The 17,363-nt window shown below is 44.6% G+C and overlaps 1 protein-coding gene across 1 annotated transcript in view; it reads right to left on the bottom strand.

Moving 5' to 3' along the window:
• Lama3 (laminin subunit alpha 3) overlaps positions 1-17,097 on the bottom strand; it is a 234,943-nt gene extending 217,846 nt beyond the window's left edge. Inside the window, exon 1 of the mRNA XM_031364992.1 lies at positions 16,728-17,097. Coding sequence (XP_031220852.1) covers positions 16,728-17,015 — 288 coding nt within the window. The 5' untranslated portion in view covers positions 17,016-17,097. The remainder of the gene's footprint in view (positions 1-16,727) is intronic.
• Positions 17,098-17,363: the final 266 nt, after the last annotated feature.

The raw sequence follows: 17,363 nt of genomic DNA, 5'->3' as shown, positions 1-17,363 counted from the left end.
AAGACAAATAGCTTCGACCATAGCAGGAAATCTGTATCCAAAAATTGTGCCTACAATTCATTCATTGGTGCAGCAGAACTGTCAACTCTTAGCTTAGCTACTGTGGAGGTAAAATCCTTTGATGATGTGAGGGACATTGAAGTACAGCCTTATTACAATGAACGCCAATGTCTAAAGATTGTTTTGGCTTTGTACCACAGTAAGAGCCAAGATTGTAAGCTCTACAAAAAACAAAACAAATAAACAAACAAACAAACAAACAAAAAGACTTTATCTATTTATGTCCATTCAAAAAAACTAATAGTGATATATTATTTTAAAATATCATACAATTAATATGTTTGGAGTTATTTAAAATTTATATTGAGAAAAACATGTACTTTCAGTATTGCTGTAGGCAAACATCTACATAAGACTGTTCAATTGATTGTTGTTTTATATCAAACAACTTTTATAATACTCATTTTTATTATTACAATATTTTAAAGAATATAATAAAATAAAAAAACGAAAGGTATGGCAAGTATTGAAAGGAGGGTCTCTGGGAGGAGTTGGGGTACAAAGGAGAAAGAAGAATGTGATGTAATTCCATTGACTTAAAATATATTTTTAAATGTTATCAAATTCAGATAAATTGAAATTATGTATCTTTTCTCATCACAATGCAATAAAACTTAAATCAATTTAAAAAAAAAAAGGAGGTGCAGCCTTGTTAGGGGAAGTATGTCACTGGGGGATGGGCTTTGAGATTTCAGATACTCCAGCCAGGCCCAGAGTCTCATTCTCTTCCTGCTGCCTGGGAATCCAGATGAAGAACTCTCAGCTCCTCTAGCACTGTGCCTGCTCTGCCTGCTCTGCCTGCCCGCTCTGCCTGCCCGCTCTGCCTGCCTGCCCGCCTGCTCTGCCTGCCTGCTCTGCCTGCTCTGCCTGCCTGCCTGCTCTACCTGCCTGCTCTACCTGTCTGCTCTGCCTGCCTGCCTGCTATAATGCTCCCACCATGACAATAACTGACTGAACCTCTGAACTGTAAGCCAGTCCCAATTAAATGTTTTTTTTTATAAGAGTTGCCATTTTTATAGTCTCTCTTCACAGTAATGGAAGTCCAAACTAATTAAGGTCAAATCAGAAAGGAAAGAAAAAAGCAAAGCAAAACAAACAAACAAAAACATAGTAATTTCCTGGTTACAGCATACTTTCTCTATATAGTTCTTTTTTCATTCAAAAAGGTTTTCCTGGGCCTGTGTACTTGCTGCCTCAAACCTGGGTCCCTCTTTTTTATCCTCGGCTGGAAGCCTGGCCTGACGGCAGTGGGTCTGCCTAGTGGACTACTCATTGGAATGTCAGCCATTGGCCTGCTAAGAGCCTGACACCATCCTTGGGGACAGTCAGACCCTCAAGTCAGCCTCCTCCCTGCTCCATCTCCAGTTCCTGCTTTAATCTTATACAATACTCTTTTCTGATTTACGTTCCCATTGTCTACAGTCCCTCAATGCTCCCATTCATCCAGCTTCAGGCTCATCATTAATTAAATTCTTTCAAAGACCAGGAAGAATACAAATGCACACAAAGCCAGGATGAGGTGTTGGGAAATCTTGGAGAGCTTACGCAAGTCTCACTTAGGATAATGTTCAGATACATCCCATCTGGGGCTGAGTTCCTAGGAAACATAGAACGTATTCCCACCACAAGGGCCTCCGTTGTTCCTCCACCTAGAACTTACTTTCTCACCCTACATCCGATTCCCCTTTGTGTCCTAGGTTTCTACCATCGGCCTTCCTGTGGACTCCTCTGCCTTCGTCCAGCTCAGCAATGACCTGTGTTCATTCTGATTTCTCACTGGTCACCACCTGCCCAGAGTACATTAGTTCAGGGGCCATCCCTGCCTTCTCCTGTTATGACCATCCCACACATCTGGTTCTCAAAAGGTAACAGTAAATATTTATTAAATACAGAAGCAAATGAATAGTGCACATAAATGCATCCACAAGCATTATGCCATATAGTACAGATCTATATAGTATAGGATCATCTCAAAAGACCAGGTGTTAATGCAGTCAGTTGGGGCAATGAAGTCAACCACTATGACTATTTCTATTCCATGACCATGTGGGCAAGAGGCTAAAACAAAAAGGGGTTCTGGTGCCTGCATTTCCACTGCTCCTCCATGGAATAGCACCAGGCAAAGGTCAGGTAACAGGAGGAGTTGCCTCACTGGCAAAGATGCCCCAAAACGCATTTTATGAACCTTCTTATGGCCCACAAGGGAAGCAGAAGAAAGTAGGAGCAGAAAACTAAAAAGTGAATTTGGCAAAAACAACAGCAACAACAACAAAACCTAAGGAGTGGGAGACTCACCTCAGACATTTGTCAACTAAATCGGGTCCCAAACATCACTGCCAGGGGGTGAGACCTGAGAAGAACTCACCCTACAACACTCCGAGCCTCCAGACCCATGGAAAACCAAAGCCCATTGTTTGAGGTTCGGGTCTGGACTCCTTTTGGCAGCAAACTGATTTACTCCTGCACAAAGGAAGTCTTGACAGAGGTGTGTGTGAGGTGCCTCAGCCAAACAACCTCCAAACAGAGGGCCCAGGCTGCTGCACAGGTGTTTTTGTGAACTAATCCAAATAGGCCTGAACCCTCGCTCTGTGCCAGTCTATAGAGAAGACCCCCGATATCTATGATACCTACCATCTATTCAGCCACAGTCTCTCCTCACTCTGTTTAAGAACCACATCTGTAGTAGTCTGATTATAAAAAGTAATCAGTAGTCTTTTTTTTTTTTTAAAGTGGCCTCTGCTCTACCCCAAGGGCCTCACACAGCGCCCTGCCCCCATCTTCTGCTCTCCCTTAAAGACAGAACCCTTGCATCCCAGTCAGAAAAACCACTGCAGTAGTAGCCACAGTAGCTATATAGAAAAGCCCTCACAGGCTCCTTCTGGACATGAGAGGCCCAGACTCAAGATGTCTACAGATCTGTGCTCCCCCTGAAATCTGTTGGGAAAGGCTCCTTCTGTGCCTTCTCCAGCTTCCAGAAGCCCAGCCCTAGACATCCATCTTCACTGACATACCAAGAACCTCTGCTTTGAAGCCTAACATGCCAAGGCCACCCCTGTGACATCACCGTCTTCAAAGGAGCAGGTGTGAGAATCCAGAATGTCAGGTCTGGTACTGTTCCCCCTTGGAAGAAGGGTGTGAGGAGGCCATCAGACCCTCATCTCAGGTTCCTACTGCTCCTTTCTGCATGTGGCCTCGGGGTATGACATCAGCAGGTGTGAAGCACACAGAGGTGGAAGGCGAACTGATGGAAGGGTCCATCCCTGCAGCCGTGAGGAGGCCGTCATCTCTGCTGGGGTGAGACTCTGCAGTGGGGTGTTTCCTTAGGGGCTATCACATGTGTGCTCTCTAAGCAGATCTAGTAAACTCAGACTAGACTGGGGTGGAGTCATTTGGTCTGTCAATGGTGCCCTCCAGGGAAAGTTCATGAAACATCTGCCTTCCAAAAAAAAACAAAAACCGCACACACAGCTTGTTGAAACTGTGTTGTTCTGGCAGGAGACTTCTAGGTTGGCATCGCCCTTTGAACACTGCACCTAAGACAAGCTGCCACAAGAAAGAGCGGAGCAGGAAGAAGCAGTCGCACCCTCAGGGAACTCAGGAGCTAACACGAAGGAGATTCGACTAGAAACAGCTCCAAGGTGATGTGCGACCAGCTGGATGGTGCAAAGCTCAGCTGGAGCGCAAAGGTGGCGCACAGCACAGTGGGTATCTCGCAGACGCTTCACCCTTAGTTACTGGGGTTTGAACCATGGCTTTACTGCATGCTTGCTGGGTAGTCTTAGACATGGGGCTTCACTTCTCTGTGCTCCAGAATCCTTTTTTAGTAAAACGGGCGTGTCCAGCAAAGCTCCTTCATAAATTTTGGGAAATGGCTGTGGCGATCAAGTGGTCAGCACAGTGATAAGCGGGGTGGCTCAATAGATAAAGGTGCAACCTGTGTAAACCTGGCAGCCTACGTTCCACCCCAGAATTCATGTGAAGGTGGAAGGAGAGGACTGTGTACCGCGGTATTACGTTAGGGGTGTGTGTGTGTGTGTGTGTGTGTGTGTGTGTGTGTGTGTGTGTGTGTGTTTTACTGGCTTGCATGCACAGTTGAATGCTTACCACACATTCTCAGTGGCACACACACACACACACACACACACACTTTTTAAAAGCAAGAGGTCAACATATATGAGGTGCGGTCAGCCAGTGCCTAGTATCACCCAGTGCTGCACTGGGGTGTGTTGCATTACAGTCGTGCATGAAGCAGGGACAGCCTGTCCCTTACCATCTGCCCTTTACCTGGTGCCATCCTATAAACTTTGTACAGGAAAATGATAGCATCAGAGTAACGGAACCAGCTTCTCCCTCACTTCGCAAGGTGAACGCAGTCACTGAAAAGCCGTGTCTCTCTAACTAGCATCCCTTCATTAATTCCACGTGCATTTTCTGAACAAGTGAACCTCACTGAGAGATTGCAATGCTTACAAGGATGAAAACTAGGACACGTGGGGCTCAGTGAGCTGGCTTCCCTAAGGCAGTTTCCACCCTGTTGGCAAGAGAATTCTAATTCTAGTCAGTGCCCTGGAAGCTCTTTCTTGCAAAGCAGGCAAAGGCCTTCTGCAGATGCAGCCCTGCCCAAGTAGATTCTGGCTCTCTGCAGCCTTTTGTACACATGCCATAACCACAGGCAGGCCCTTGCATTTAGACCCTGGTTTAAACTACTCGGGGACCATTTAATAAACCCTTTCCTCAGTGGGCAAATAGACCCAGAAATACCTAAATGACAACCAGATCTAACTTGTGATCTGAAGAAATGTATTATTGCCACATAACTTAGCTTTAAAAATTAATCCCCCAAATGCCATTTTATCTTATGCAAAATATATCCTTTAGATTTCAGATACAAGTTGTATCTGAACTAATCACTAACATGTTCCACCCACATGGTAGAAGATAATAATAATAACTGACTCCTGTTACCTCCAGCATGAAAATACATACATGGACATGCATGCAAGCCCGCCAAACACACACAGTCACACACACACACACACACACACACACACACACACACACACACACACACAGTAATATAAAGTAAAAGAATTTTACATAAAACTTTTACATGACTACTGTGACAAATAAGCTTACCATCTGGAAGTCTTACCTAGGAACTGTCTCTGCACTTCATGAAACACCTCAACATCTTGGAACACTACAAAGGAGTCAGCCTAGGACTGGGAAGCTGTGTGCTCAGCTCAGAGAGTTCACTACTTATGTGGGAAGGAGAAAAACATGCCTCTGTTTGTGAAAACTCCCAGAGAGTCTATAAAAAGAACCACAGTGAGGCCATGGGATGTAAAACCAATCATCAAACACTGACTGCATCTCGAATGCAGAGAGGAGCAGCTGTTAACTTTACCCCAGTCCTGACCACTGAAAGGGCCTGGAAACAAGGGCACATCAGGACTGACCAGGAGACAAAACACCAGCCCTTGGTTTCCAAATGTCACACTCAATAAACCCTTGAAGAATCAGTTGATTCCAGGGCTACCCTCCCTGAAGCATGTGATACCAGAGACTAATGAAGTCTTAAGGAAATGTGGGGAGTCATCAAAAACAAGGGAGTGGGAGACTCCCAGGATCTGCTCCCACCCCCACTGAATTAATAAGCAATTAATTGCTAAAGTCAGCTTTTTCAGAACTCAAATCTGTTCAAAACCCCACAGCAACCTATGCATAACTGGAATTTGAAGCTAAGTTATTTACATGATGCAGCCTAAAAGATCGTAATAGATATATTCTATAGAGTTTAAATTATACTTCACTAAAACTGTGGGGAAAGACTCATGTTTCAAAAACTGGAAAAAGATATGTAGTTTTCATATGTGGAGTAGAGACACCACACCGAGAGGCAACTGTAGGCTTCAGTTTTTCAAAACCTACTTTTACTATGGGTTCTTAAATGCTTTTCTAGCCCACCACCCACCAGACGTAGTAGAAAAGAAAGGTTATTAGGATACAGGCAATGAACTTGTTTAGAAATTGATCTTTGGAACAAATCCCATCTGCATTGTCAGGAAATCAGCAGTTCAGTTCACAGAAGTCAGCAGCAGCAGCTCAATCCACTAGCAAACACTTAGAGAACATAGCAGCAGTCCAGTTGAGTAGTGCTGGGATAGCAAACAGTGGCACAACCTGACAGAGACAGGTCTGCTGTGTCTCTTTCACCTGAAGTAAAGATCAGCAAAGACATGATACCTAGAAGCATTGCAAAGCTAGCTCTGCAAGCAAGCCTCCAACACTGTCCATCGCATCCTATTTATGTGCCCTCGCATGTAACAAACATCACATGCTCTCCCATGGGTCTTGCCTCAGCAAAACACTACATGAGTCTGTCTTAGCAAAACTCCCGGTGAGTGTGTATCAGCTGACATCACTCTGCCAATCGGCCCAAGTCCGCACAAGTGCCAAGAAGCCTCCAGAACACCAACATAACTTTTTTGGTATGTTTTTCTTTATGGAGTCATGACAAATGGAACTCAGCTATTCTATGTAAGGTGACGCAATACATGCTTCATTAGCAAAGAATCCTTTGTACTTATACATGCTTGCTTTAGCAAAACATCCTTTCGCCTATGTCTGCTTCAGCGAAAAGTTCCTTCGTGTGTCTACTTTAGTGAAACTTCCTCTCACTTGTGTCTGCTTCAGGAAAACACCCCTTCACGTGTTTGCCTCAGCGAAATATCATCCGACACAACTGACTTTCCAAAGAAACCATAAGCTTCCACTTCACTCGACATTCTGAAACAGTTTGAGACACCATCGTACAAGTGAGGGGCTTCAATGAACAGCATCTTTGGGCTTCTCCTCTGTGGCTGTAGGTTTTTTTTCTCTCAGATTAGTTGATCCCAATTCTCAATGGCAATAGTAATTCAGAGCATGAAGGCAATGTGCTCATTCAAGGACTGGACATTTGTAGCTTAGGCAGTCCCAAAGGTGCATTAACTCCATGAGATTTGCCCAGGAACAAGCTGAAATGGCTGTTGGTCTGGTATGGGGAGCATGCACCTTCATGGTCCGTCAAGTCTACTCACCAAGGAAAACACCTATGTGTCCTCTCCATCTGTGTGCTTGTACATGGGCCTTCATTCCTGAAACCTGACTGAGGTCTACAAGCATGGGAAAATTAAGAACATTCTTCCAGAGCACAGGGGTTCAATTACTAGTGCCCCCATGATGGCTCACCATCATCTGTAACTCCAGGCCCACAGAATCTGATGCTCACGTCCGGCCTCTGTGGGCACCAGGCATATATGTGGCACACAAACATGTATGCAGGCAAAACACTCATAAATATAAAATAAATTAAAGCTATTAGTCACCTTTAATATATAGGACATTTGTCTGAATTGTCAAAATAATTTTATCATTAGTAATTGTTACAAGATGGACATAGTAAATGTCTTAAACTCCCCAGCCCCCACTCAAGGATTTTATGTGAATGAAAGGAAAGGCCCTATTGACAAATGATTCTCTTTCACAATAGTTCTATAAACAGAATCATGGTGTGACTCAGTTTCCTGTTTATGGCCATTGGCACCAAATTATACACACAGCTGAAACTCGGCTGTGACTTATAACAAATAACAAGCACAACCACACTTATCCATGCCTGTGTGTGCATGCACATGTCACTGTCATCCAAGTCAAATGCAAGGTCTCTATAGGAGCCATTGTGGGGTACAGGGCTAGATAAAGGGCATGTGGACCTGTCATTGTACAAATTCAGCATCTCTGGCGAATATGCACTTCATCCCTGACAATTGTCGTGTTTATGCCAAGCTAGCCTAAACTCTTAGGTCACATTTTCTTTTGCTTCTTATAAAGATTTTTTTAAATTATTTTAAATCGTATATGTAGGATGTATGGCTATATGTATATGCGCACAGGAGAGCAGGTGCCACAGTGGCTAGCGGCATCACCCACCTGAAATTGATGTGAACCTGGGTCCTCTGGAAAAACATCGTGTGTTTAACCACTGAACTATCTCAGCCCCTGGACTCGAGGCTGTATTTTCAATATACATCTCCAATTCCCATTTTTATCATTGCTGTTGTCCAGTATGTAACATCCCCAGGTTCTGCAGCTAAGGGAACACGCAAAGCCAATACACCTGTCAGGTTAACTGCTGGACATCATTTAACTCTGTCCCCATCAACTGTCAACAGTTTCTAAGTTCTTGCTGTGCTGCAGGCTTTGTGATAAAGCATGGATGGAACCCTTGGATCAAAGAAATCTCTCAAAACAAAGATTCAGGAATCTGTGTAACAGCGAGAATCTGAAACCTGCTTAATGGGATCTTTAGGGCCAGGAAAAGCACAATGAATGACGTTCCCACAGGAACACTACTCAGAATTATAAATCATCCTGCCTGTTGACTGGGACTACCATTAAAACAGCATCCCTGTTATAGATACACTACCAAAAAAGCCATGGAGCCAGGTTCTATTTTCAGAAATGACCTTTGCTCATTTCTGTAACTTTAATTTTTGCGGATCCTTTTGGCGTGAAATTCTAAATCTTGACTGGCCTCACAAACTTATTTTTAGAAAGGTCTAGGAACCAGAGCTGCTTTGCTTAACCCTCTGCTTCCAGTCTCTAGCTGTACATAAGCAGGGGCAAGTCCAGCATCACTCAGATACCAACAATGGATTAATCATAGTCTCTGTCCTTCCCCACCTGTGCGCAGCCACCCTTCATGATCTGGAAGACAAATTCATGCAAATTACTGCCCACACTGGGGGAGCGTGACCAGTAGTCCATCCTCCAGAGTTCAGCTTTTTCTCCTCCTCCAAGCAGGCTTCCTTCCTACCAGCAAGCAATCCACTTTCCTGTGCCCCTCAACTGTTGGGGCAGAAAGCAACTTCAGTTCCTTTTTGTTTGTGGAGGAAAATACCCAACACAGCTTATCACCAAACTGAGGAGCCTTTATGAAGTTGTGCCCTGACCTACAGCCACAATGTGCTGAGTGAGCTTGAGAAGCCACCTCCTACTCTGTCTGGGAGTGATAGCCCATGCATCCTGGCCTGGCTTAAAAAACCCAATGAAACCAGGAAGGGTCTGGGTAACCAGACAACAGGGCCAACCGGCCCATCACCAACACTGCCACTTGGGGAGCATTCAGTGGCTCTCTGTGGGCAAATCTGGGGAGAGCCGCAGTTAAGGATCTCTGTGGTGAAATTTTCACTCCATAACCTGCTCTACCCATAACTGGAACGATTCTCTTCAACGCTGGTGTGGCAAGCAATCTAGTGCACTCAAGAATTTAATACTTAAGCTACAGTTGATAGTTATTTTAATTTAGAGGGAAGAACTCAGTTTTGCTAATCTTTAATATGCGGATTGTCATAGGGGTCCTCCCCTAGTCCCCAAGTCAGATTGCTTTTAATGGTTTGGCGTGTCTGGGAGAGAGAGTAGAACCTAGTGTATAACCATGACACATAACCTGGCCAAATGAAACACGGATTCTCTCCCCCTAAACAGCAGAAAACATGCAAGTTTGGACTGGAATGAGAAGGGAAACATGAGCCTATGTCCCTGGCTGATGCAGGGCTCACAGTTATCTCCTGCTGAAGCACTAAAAATGCCCTGAAGGCCAGGAGCCAAGATGGCGGATCCAAAGGAGCAGGCAGCACGTTCCCATTATTTCATGAAAACTAGTGACTGAAGGACACACTGAAGGGTAGACAGAGGGTCACTGAGAGACCCCGAGACTGCTTATGGGACAGAGGGTGAGAGAACACAGTTGTGCAGAGCCCAGTGGCCTGGCTGCCTGGTGAAGGGACACAGGGACAGAAAGAGCAAAGGAAGGCAACCTGGAAAACCCATGCAGAGACAGACAGAAAAGGAAGCCTATACCTGATTTAGAGATCGCATAATGACTTGTCTCAGTGTACAAGTGAGATGCAGTATCAGGAGCCATTTTCAAGCTGCTGCTTTAGGAAATGTTAGTTCCTATGATGGTTAGATAGCAAGTGTCAACTTTGACAGAACCTGGAATCGTCTGGGAAGACAGACTCAGTGAGGAATGGTCTAGATCAAGCTGGCCTCTAGGCATGTCTGTGGGGGTTATCTTGATTACAGTAACCGAGGTGGGAAGACGTGGCCCACTATGAGCAGCACCATTCCCTAAGTCCATCTTGGATTCTATAGGAGTGAAGAAGGTGAGATGAGTAGGAAGCATGCATGCATTCCTTCTTTCTCTGCTCTGGACTCTTGAATGTGACTAGCTGCTTCAAATTCCTGCCTGACTTCCCCAGAATGATGAACTGTAATCTAATAAGAATTAGGGAAAAACCAAATAGCATAAAAGCAACAAAATGAGAGAAATTAGCACACACATTTTCATTCTAATTCTGATTATAGTCTTAATTATCAAATTAAAAGGCATAGACCTCTGAGTGGATATCTTAGTCAGGGTTTCTATTCCTGCACAAACATCTTGACCAAGAAGCAAGTTGGGGAGGAAAGGGTTTATTCAGCTTACACTTCCACATTGCTGTTCATCACCAAAGGAAGTCAGGACTGGAACTCAAGCAAGTCAGGAAGCAGGAGCTGATGCAGAGGCCATGGAGGGATGTTCCTTGTTTCCCCTGGCTTGCTCAGCCTACTTTCTTATAGAGCCCAAGACTTCCAGCCTAGGGATGGCACCGCCCACAAGGGGCCCTCCTCCCTTGATCACTAATTGAGAAAATGCCTTACACCGGATCTCATGGAGGCATCTTTCTCAACTGAAGCTCCTTTCTCTGTGATAACTCCAGCTTGTGTCAAGTTGACACACAAAATCAGCCAGTACAGTGGATTAACAAAAATGAGACAACTATTTTCTAAAAAAAAAAAAAAAAGAAAGAAAGAAATTATTAAGTATATTTGTATATGTAGAGAGAGGTGCACATGCTACAGTGCACATATGAAAGTCAGAGGTCAACTAGTGAGAGTTAGTTCTGTTCTTATACCGTGTAGTACCAGGGATCAAACTCAGGGTGCCAGTCTTGACAGCAACTCCTTTTAGCACTGAGCCATGGCATTAATCCAAAGTCCAAGGGTCTCTGGTTACCTGAAGAAACACAGCAGCAAAGACATATACAGAGTGAAAGGATACAAAACGATATCCACGCAGCCAGTGTGCAGAAGCAAGCAACTGCCGCTCTACAGTCATATCCAACAAAGCAGACAACAATAATAGAAGAGGCAGAGTCACTCCAAACATCAGAAGGTCATGATCATTATACGCACCAAATATTGTTGTATCCAACTCATAAAACAAACATCGCTAGACACAATAGACACAGCCATGGTGATAATGGCTGGGAGCCACCATGTGGGTTCTGGGAACCAAACCCTGGTCCTCTGGAAGAGCCCTAAGTGCGTAACAGCTGGGCCATCTCGCTAATCCCCAAGATTAGAGTTTTATAATTAAGTTTTTTTTTTCAAAAAAAAAAAACTTAAATATATCAAATACAAATACCAATTCAGTAATAAGTCTCTCAACAAAGAAAAGGTGAGGATCAAGAATATTCACTAATCTTAACTAATATCAATAATCCTCATTCTAGCCCATAAAATAGGAAGGGAAAGCATTCTTCTAGTGTCAGCTATGAAGCCACTGTCACTCTGATACCTAAGTCAAATGAGGATGACAGTTGACAAGAGAAAACCATTGACCAATGCTCTTGGTGAAAGTTAATGCAAAAAAAAAAAAGAGTTCAACAAAATGTTTGCAGACTAAATCCAACAATCACTTAAAAAATCCACACACCATGATATAATGTTGGTTGCATTCTAGGGGTGCAAGGATGGCTCAACAAATGCAAAGTGGTAAATAAAACACAGCCCCAAACAGAATTAGTAACAATGCACATAATGATCCAGACACAATGCTCATGAGCATCGAGACAGACGCACGAAATCACCCGACAAAAATCAACTTCTCTTCATGACAAAGGCTCTGAAGGAAGCACACAGAAGTTCTGTGACTTAGCATAAGAAATGCTAAACAGCATCGCCTAGAAGCCAGCATCGTAGCTGGAGGGGGAACTCAAATCACTTGTCTAAGATCAGGACCAAGACAAGGATGTCCACTGTTAATGTTTTCTTCAATGAGGCACTTAATAAACAAATAAACAAATAAACAAAATGGTCTACAGATGAGAGAGGAAGATGTCAAATTATTTCTATTTGCAAATGATATGATCCTATACTTAGAAGAGTCTACCAAAAACCTTCTAGACCTGACAAATTTAGCAAAGCAACAGTATAAAAAAATCAAGATATAAAATCAGTAGCTTTTTATATATCATTAATTAATATACTGAGAAATAAATCATGAGAATAGTCTCATTCACAAAAGCCTACAAAGTCCCTTGGGATAAACATAAGCAGAGAGGTGAGAGACCTTTGCAGTGAAAACTGTGCAACTCCAAAGAAAGAAACCAAGAGGACACCAGAAGAGGGAGAGAATGCTCATGCTAGTGGGTAAGAAGAACAAATACTATTTCTATGCTATCAGAGCCATCTAGTGAGTCAGTGTGGTCCCTATCAGAATCCCAATGACATCTTTTCACAGAATTAGAAATAATTATATATGAAAACATGCTTGCATGTGTGCGCGCTCACATGAACACAGACACACACACACACACACACACACACACACACACGCACTTGAACATCCATAGCAATCCTAATTTAAAAAAAAAAGCAGTGCAGGAGATATCACAACACCACACCTCAGATTATACTAGCACATAAGATGCACGTAAGATGCATACACGTAAGATGCACGCACGTAAGATGCAGGGATGAGCCATGACTAAATGAGATCCAATGGGCCAGACAGTAAGAGCAAGCATGATGATGGGATTGTGCACAGTTAAAAAGCCTCTACACATCCCAGGAAACAACTAACATAGTGAAAGGGCATATACAGAATGGGAGAGAATTTTCACCAGCTATTCAACCATACAGGATTAATATCTAGGATTAAATAAATAATTTAAAACACTAATCACCTGAACTAATAGACAAACTGAGGAGATACTTCCCCAAATAACAAATAGCCAATAAATAGATGAGAAAGTGTTTGACATCCTTTGTCTGAAAACGCAAATCTAAACTCACTGAGAGTCCATCTCATCCCAGTCAACATGGGTACCATGAAAACAGAACGAGAAGTCCTTGTTAACCAGTGCAACCACTATGGCAACTGGAATAGAGACTCTTTAAATCAGGAATAAATAAAACCACTATATACTGCAACTATAGGTCCAGGGTATGTACTCAAAGGAGACAAAGTTAGTGTACAACAGAAAGCCCTGCATGTCCATCTATGTGGATGTTCACATGCCTACAATAGCCAGGGTATGGAATATCCTCGGTGTCCACAACAGATGAGTGGATGAAGAAAGTGTGGTAAATATACACAGCAGAGAGTCAGTTCTCAGCCTCTGGATTGTGACCTCTTTGGGGATTGAACAACTCTTTCACAGGGTCACCATCAGAAGACTCTTTCACTAAAGACCATCAGAAAACACAGGTATTTACATTATGAGTCATAACAGTAGCAAAATTAGTTATGAAGTAGCAACAAAAATAATTTTATGATTAGAGGTCACCACAACAACTGTATTAAGGGGTCACAGAATTAGGAAGGTTGAGAAGCCCTGAAGGAGACCATAGTGGTGTGAAGCAGGAGAGCTGGCCCTGCCCCTTACCAGCTACCACATGGCTCTGCTCAGTCGATGGCTCCTGGGGTGACACAAGTGGAGAAAGACTCATCCTCACTGGTAGGCTGGCCACTAGGAATTTGACCACGCTCCAGTGAGTATATGGACAACACAAAATGAACTTGCTTTTTCCGTTTTTGGGGGGAGGATCTTAAGGAGGGAGAGTTACAAGGGGGGATGGACATGGGAAAACTGGAAGGTGTGATTAAGGTGTGTGATGTGTGATTCTCAAATAACAACAACAACAACAACAACAACACAAAGCTCATATTATCCAAATAATGGATAGAGCTAGAGACCATCCCCCCCCCAAAAAAAACTGAGTCAGACTAAGAAGGAAAATCTCCCACATTCTCCTTCATGTATAAATCTAAATTTTTGTTTTGTTTTGTTTTGGGTTTTTTGTTTTTCGAGACAGGGTTTCTCTGTGTAGCTCTGGCTATCCTGGAACTCACTCTGTAGACCAGGCTGGCCTCGAACTCAGAAATCCCCCTGCCTCTGCCTCCCAAGTGCTGGGCTTAAAGGCGTGCGCCCGCCACCACCCGGTGTGAATCTAAATTTTAAGAAAAGTCAGGAAAGTAAAAGGTGAACTATTCAGAGAGGGGGCTGGGGGAGGGGAGAGAAAGGCAGGTGGTCAGCATATGGATGTGATTTGCAGGAGTGAAAACTAAAGCTCATTGTCTTGACAATTAATACACAATAGTAAAATGCTTTTGGGAAGAATTACATGGATTTCCCCCAAACATTTTAAGCTTGCTGACTCTCTCTGGGATGACAACTTGGTGCCAGCAGGGATCTAGTAGATATGAAGTGACATTTACAGACCAATAAAGGCAGAGCCTCTATTTTATCAAAGTAGGCATCTTATATCAATGGTATGTGGGAAAGTAAACACTTTTCTAAGGAAATATGTGCCTCATGGAGGAAAAAGCATTCTGAAAGACAACGTTTGGGAACGTATGCCTCTCTTGTTGTGGCAAAGCCAGAGGCTCATTAACTTTAAAAGTCTCATATTCTCATTTACTTAAAGGTGAAACAAATTTTTCTAATGTATTCTAATATTTTTTTCCAAAAGAAAACCACCAGTGCTTTTTGAACAGATTGTCTGAAACATTAAAACAGGTGGTTTTCCATGGTAGAAAATATTGGCTCCAGTATGAAAGGGGAGCCGTGACCAGCCCCAGTTTTACTGGGGATGGGGGCGGGGATCGTGCTCTGAGGGATTTCATGAGTGCAGACAGCAAGAAGCCTGTCAAACACTCACTTGGTAGGGCTCCTCTGTCACCATCCAGATTTTTTTTCAAGTGAAAAACTTGCTTTAGCCTGTGGTACAGTACTGTAATTCAGTGCTTCCAAACACAACGGTAACTGGCCCAGGACATTGCTCACCCAGCCTAAACTACAAAAGAAAGGAGAAAGGGGAGGAAAGTGGCTGAAGGTGGGGAGGAAAAAGAAAAGCCAGGAGACAGAAGGAAGGACAGAGAAGCAACAAGACATGGAGCCCAGGCTAACCTCAAGTCCTCAGTCTTCCTGCTCCAGGCTTGCTGGTGCTGAGACTCCAGCTGAGTACCATCATGCCTTTGCAGCCCAGACTGCTGATTGTGATGAGTAGTAGGAGGGCCGTAGGGCCTCCTGTATGCTAGGCAAGCACCTACCACAGGACTCTAACCTCAGCATGAGCCCACATCATTTTAGGGATCTTTCAGATGCGCAATCTGGAAGAGCAACTTGTCATCATTGAGCAACAGGTAACAAAATAAATGTGTCAGGAAGAATTCCATAATTACATTTCTATACATGTCTAATAACAAATAATTAAAGCAAAACCATGTGGAGCCTGTTGGGGAAAGTGAAAACTATCCTCATCGTGGTTGTCTTCTTTTTATTTCCCTTTTTGCATATTTACACTATATGATAAAAATGTTTTTATCATTGATTTATCTTTTCAGTTTTCTTTCCATGGAAAGAAATATGCACAGTATATTAGCATGCTCACGTGCCTATAATTTATAAATAAACTCGCATCTACCACATGGCATGTCCAACTACCTGTCATTTATGGTGGTGCCAGTCTAGACTGTCTAACACACTAACCCAGACACTCCAAACTTACTTCCACTTCCTGCAGCACTGCCTCTCCTCAGCGGGACTTCTAGGAGGAAGGATAGCTTGGAGTAGAGAATTTGGACTTAGGACTTGACTCAAACGCTCACATCCATCCTGGGGTCAAATGTTGTTTCTTGGACTTCTTTGAGTGCCTCCCGGCTCAAGATGAGGCTCCAGTGTGAGGGCCTGGCACACCACCAGGTGCTGATTAAGCTGGAGCAACCTCATGCACCTCATTCCTGCCAGGTGTTCCCTGCCAGAGTTTCTACCCAGTGAAGGTCTCATTAGCCCGCAGAACTGCGTGCTGGCCCATCAGGAGAATCTTTTTTGCTGACAGTGAAGCAGCAGCAAGGATATAAGTGGAAATATTACCGAACTCTCCTTAGGCATAAGGTTGCAAAAATGAAATCTGACAGACAGCCACCACTGAAACCCAGGATCTGTCCTGGGATGGCTAGATGCCATGGGGGGATGGAGATTTTGCTACAAAGCCTTGGACTTCCTCTTCTACAAGCTGGAAACTGACCACAACTTTCACTCACCCTCGCTTTGCCCACCCCACCCACCTATAGTGGTGTGTGACCAAGGCAGTGCTCTCATAGGCTCATACCAAGAGCAAGGCACCCAGGTCACAGCCAGTCTGGCCTCGGGACAGCTCAATCCCAGTCACTTGAGACCATTAGATCCAGTTCGGAAAAGAAGACCCATCCTTTGGCCTTAGTGATTGGCCCATGGAGAGAGCTAATCACCACTCTCAACCCAATCCCTGCTATCCGTGGGGGACCATACCTGGATGGTGTGGCCGCTGCCCTGTGCAGTGGGGCCGCCCACCAATTTGCAGAAAAGCTCAGGCCGAGGCCTTGAGACCTCCGGGCCCCGTTCCCCGCAGGTGGCGGTGGCCCAGATCCTCGCCGCCTGGGCCAGGTTGAAGTAGGGTGGGTGAAGGCTGAGCTTGGCCACCGGATGGTCCTGGGCCACCACGCTCCAGCAGGGCGACATCCTCAGCAACAGCAGCAGCGGTAGAGTGAGCAGCAGCAGCGGTGAGGATCGCGGTGCCCAGCCCAGAGCCACCGCCATCCCGTGGCGCTGGGTCTCCTGCCTGTGCCCGGGGTGGCACTGCGGAGCAGGAGGCTGCCACTCTGCGCGCCTGGGCAGCCCCGGGAGTGGGCGGCGCCCTGGGCCGCGCCCCTCTGTCCACGCGCTGAGCCCGCCGCGTGGGCGCGGCTCGGGGTTGCGGAACCTGCCGCTGTTGCTGGCACCCACAGGATCAGGAAATGTCAGGCGTGGATATTGTGGGCGGCAAACATTCCCGGGCTCCCCAAATCCAAAAGACCAGGGGAGTTCCTCTGACTGTCCTAATAGCCAGGTCAGAAATCAACCTCCCCGTGTGCTCTCCAAATACTCAAGCTTCTAAGAGGATTGCAG

This window comes from Mastomys coucha, unplaced genomic scaffold (genome assembly GCF_008632895.1).
Source record: "Mastomys coucha isolate ucsf_1 unplaced genomic scaffold, UCSF_Mcou_1 pScaffold13, whole genome shotgun sequence".
Classification (NCBI taxonomy): Eukaryota; Metazoa; Chordata; class Mammalia; order Rodentia; family Muridae; genus Mastomys; species Mastomys coucha.
This window is presented reverse-complemented; position numbering and strand designations above follow the sequence as displayed.